The sequence below is a fragment of the Pygoscelis adeliae genome, unplaced genomic scaffold (genome assembly GCF_000699105.1).
Source record: "Pygoscelis adeliae isolate BGI_AS28 unplaced genomic scaffold, ASM69910v1 Scaffold96, whole genome shotgun sequence".
Taxonomy (NCBI): Eukaryota; Metazoa; Chordata; class Aves; order Sphenisciformes; family Spheniscidae; genus Pygoscelis; species Pygoscelis adeliae.
The window spans coordinates 1,392,737-1,397,371 of NW_008824935.1; the positions used below are offsets into that span (position 1 = coordinate 1,392,737).

General features: G+C 38.6%; 1 protein-coding gene across 1 annotated transcript in view; it reads right to left on the reverse strand.

Moving 5' to 3' along the window:
* Nucleotides 1-4,635, reverse strand: part of THADA (thyroid adenoma associated) — a 168,840-nt gene that overhangs the window by 145,459 nt on the left and 18,746 nt on the right. The window contains exon 20 of the mRNA XM_009325321.1: nt 4,240-4,397. Coding sequence (XP_009323596.1) covers nt 4,240-4,397 — 158 coding nt within the window. The remainder of the gene's footprint in view (nt 1-4,239; nt 4,398-4,635) is intronic.

Consider the following 4,635-nt stretch of genomic DNA (forward strand, 5'->3'; position numbering starts at 1 on the left):
TAACTTTCAACTTTACTGTTTATATTTCTGAGCTTTTTGCAACAGCCACATTGACTAGAAGCTTATCTCAAATTGAACTCTGACACATTCGCTTCCACTCATAGGCTAGAGTTTGAAGAAAAAGCACTGCCATAACTCAGTTCTCACAAATGACATAGGACTGATCCTGAGGCAAGTGTGTAAATACGGATTCCTATCTTAACAGCATCATGCCATCCACGAGCATCCAGCTTCCCTGTGTCATAAAACCAGTACTTCATATGTCAGGATGGAGAACAAGTTAAGGAATTCACATTCTCTACAACATCATGAAGATCCCCAGCAACTGTAAGAAAAGGTGACCCTACCAACTTTGCATGCACAGGAAATAACACCCTAGTTCAAGTTAAAATATTCAAATATGGAGTGCGAATGTCTTAAATACATTTGATCATCTTGGTCAAAAACCTGGAGTATGACAGGTTAGTCTTACAATCAACAATTTACAGGGCTATGCTCGCTGTTGAGACCAAGAATCTCAGTATTCGAGACAAATGCTGCACAAGAGATTCCAAAAGTGCTCCGAGAAGCGGTTGGTACATTTGTGCCTCCATATCTTATTTTCCTGGCAATAAGATTTCACTTAAGTAGGGTCCTACATTCTAGAAGGTATTTTTTCAAACCGTTAGGAGAGGATGGTTTTAAACCCATAAAGGACTGCAAAAGCATCTCACTCAGAAACAACTAGTAGCCAGTGAACTATTGTCAACCATACCTAACTCCAGAGGAGATAGGCTGATTATGTTAAGAACTGGGGAGACGCTTTTTGGTGGGTTTGGGGTTTTGTTTGTTTGTTTTAAATTGTTCCTCAAAGAGAACAAACTCCAAAGCAGCAGTGGGAGCCACACTTTTGCACTTGGTGGCACAAATAGGTAACAAGGAATAGAATAGACTATTTCAGTTGGAAGGAACCTACAACGATCATCAAGTCCAACTGCCTGATCAATTCAGGGCTGACCAAGAGTTAAAGCATATTATTAAGGGTGTCGTCCAAATGCCTCTTAAACACCGACAGGCTTGGGGCACCGACCAACTCTCCAGGAAGCCTCTTCCAGTGTTTGACTGCCCTCTCAGTAAAGAAATGCTTCCTAATGCTCAAACTTCCCCTGGTGCAGCTTTGAACCATTCCCACTCATCCTATCACTGGATACCTGGGAGAAGAGCTCAGCATCGCCCTCTCCACTTTCCTTCCTCAGGAAGCTGTAGAGAGCAATGAGGTCACCCCTCAGCCTCCTTTTCTCCAAACTAGACAAGCCCAAAGTCCTTAGCTGCTCCTCATAGGACATTCCTTCCAGCCCTTTCACCAGCTTTGTTGCCCTCCTCTGGATGCATTCAAGGACCTTACTGAGGGTTGTCAGTACTTAAAAGTCTTCTGTGTACTTCAGTGTTCCACCACAAGGGCTCAGATCAGCTCTCTGACTACTGGGTTAACACAGGCAGAACCCCTGGCATTGGGACAGTACTACTTTCCTTCTGCTGCCTGTGAAAAGAAATTTTCACTTTGGTACACAGTTCTGGCAAGCTTATCTCCCAAAATCGTCTTACAATTTCACAGGCAAGATAAACTGGAGTTCCTCCAGGCTTGGAGCACTGTCTCATGATTTGCAGGTCATATGACAAAAATCAACACACAGTCTTCATTAGGTATCATTTTGTTGATTACATGGTGGTTACTAGGCCACGATACTGTTTGTATTGATCGTCTTAACATGCAAATCTTTGAGCCTGCCATCTCTGGACTTTAAGGGTCAGATGGAGAATGAAAGGTAGAATATATATTTGCATAGAGAGATTTCTTCAGATATACTAGGCACTTCCTATGTCTATTTTTTACAGGCACAGCAGCCATCGCAAAATGGCTTAGGCTTTGCAGACTGCCAATTCAAACGCAGTATTTTGAGATTCCTCTATACACGCTTCTCCACACCAAGGAGCTGAAGACGTGCACAGTGGCATTCAAATGCCATGCAGACCCAATCTCTTACTCAGCAGACAAGTAAAGTGCAAATTTGATATTGTCCCAACTTCTAGTAACAAAAATAAAGTATCAGACAAGAGCTGCCTCTCTGCCAACTTCTCCTACACAGGTACACACCACAACTGACAGCATTAACAGCTACAAAGAGGAATCAAGAATTAGTGCCACGAGTAGCTGGCTAACACCACTGCCTACCAAGAAGCACAGTTCTGTTGTGCCATTTCTTAATGTGGACCAGCACCGAAAGACACTGTCTTTTCATTTGCATGCTCAATTAAAAAAGAGGGCAAAAATAATTAAATGGCTATGTGCAAATTCAACACTATGGTATTTTGTGTGAATAAGTAGCGACAGTAACACTGATCCCATAAGGTACAATTTAACACAGTTACTGACCTAGACATGAAGCAAGGTGCAAGACGAGGAAGGCTTTGCAACAGGATGACAGAATTGCCAAGTGGTGCTACCAGATTTTTCTCAAGTTACTTAGCCCTGACTCAAGGCAATAAGATCAAGGTTTCTCTTGAGTTTTCCCCCTCTGTATTCTTCAATCTCTTAATACTTACAGAATAAAGAAAGAGAATGGGCAACTTCAAGGGAAAGCTCTACATGCATAAGATACCAAAATCCAATCCTCTTATTTCTCAACACTGAAAAATGTATAATAAAAGTCTGAAGCCACAGCAGTTCTGGTATTGACATTTCTAGCCATTTATGGTGAAATCCCCCCTTTTTCTTTTTTTTGGTACAATAGGGTAACGCCAGTTACAAAAAGTGCAGAGAAAATGCCCGCGTTTTTTCCTATATTTGTTATACATTCAGCCAAATTCTATTTCCTTGTGTATTTCCTTACAAGCCTGATAATAAAAGGGATTTTTATTAAATAAAAATCAGGATTTCAAACTGACTTCTCATCAATTAGCATTCTTCAAATTAGAATGCAGACATTCTGTTTTACAGGAAGACATCAGAAGCATAAAGAATCTAGTGAGGCATCTATAGGAAAAGAAGGTATGTTGCTTAATAACAGCATTTCTGAAAGGGCAACTACTAATGTCTGCTTTCTAAATAAAGATAGAGATGCTACAGTCAGAGCTGACTCATTCGAAAATACCAATTCCTTTTTGACTTGAAGCAGATTAAGGAACATAATGGTGGAAACACATATCTGTTCTCTCATCTACCCTCCAGAGCTCTGCAACAATACAAGCACAGCTGTTAGCCAGATGAAAACATAAAAGGCTAGAGACAATGCAAGAATAAAGATACTAACACTATTTCCATGGCACCGTGACATTAGGTAACCTAAGAAATAAGATCTGCAGTACATTATACAATTATGTGTTTTATGATAGAAATTTCTAACACCTGAGGAAAAACTAAATAAATATTTCCTGTTGGAAAGAAGAAGAGGTTAAAAAGTAGTATGTCTTGCATATTTCAATCTTCCATGTAGAGACTGGTTTTGTTGAAACCATATGGAAATGAAAAGGTCATAAATTAAAAACAGAAATTTAATAATCACAAAATATTTCCCAAATAAATGCCTGTGGTAGTCTAATTTCTTGTAAACACTGCACTCAACATTCTACAAGAGACCCAGGTGGCATATTAACATTTCTGATATCTTAAATCAAAAAAAATTGGAGGAAAAAGAGAGTCATATTACATACAAATTATTCATAATTCAGTCTCCTACATAGGACAAGACTATGACTAGTCAGCATGTTTGACTTTCAGAATTATTGACTATGAATTTCAATTAATGAAGAGCTTTAAGCAAAATCCCAACATCTAGGGTTCAAAATGAAATAAAAGACACTTTGAATATAAGTCAGTTTAGAAGATTTTTAGCAACTCTATTAATGCCTAATATATACCAATACATATATACACAGGGAGAGGCGCACTGGTATCCCTGAACACAGCATACATCTTATAAATAACCAAAGACAATTAGAATGAATATTCCTTGAATATGTATAATAATTTCTTCACTTATGTATTACTACTATAGTTGATGCCTTCTGAATACCACTTTATCAAGGAGTAGACTGTTAACGAAGTATAATAAAACAAGAAAACCATGAGAATAACATGGCAATAAAAAAAAAAACCACAAAACTTATCCCACACAGGATGTAGATTTAAGAAAAAAGTTTTCAGAAAACTGCCTTCCCTCCCCGCCAGAAAGTGAAGGTTTTATAATAAGTACTTCCTACCTGTTCTACAGTAATCAGCCCATCAGCAGGTTCAGGTGCAGCCTGTGAAGGCAAAAGTTTACAGAGTGTTCCTAAGAGCAGAGATACTTCCTTCATGCTTCTCCAGCAACATACAAGAACCATTTGGGCTGTGACATCACATGTTTGTCTGTCTTTACCTTAAAAATAAAAATCAACAAATGTAACAGTGTAACTCGAGGTTCTCAGACACGGACTTGTAATTTAAATTTCATTTAGCCAGATCTTCTTACAAAACACAACTAACTATGAAAAAAAATAATCTAAACTTGTTAACCCAAAAGATAATACAGTTCTGCTGACCCTAATTGCTTCCACTCCTGAACACTCACTGTACTTTATTCTGCTTGGAAAAGGCAGCAGTATACCATTTCACAA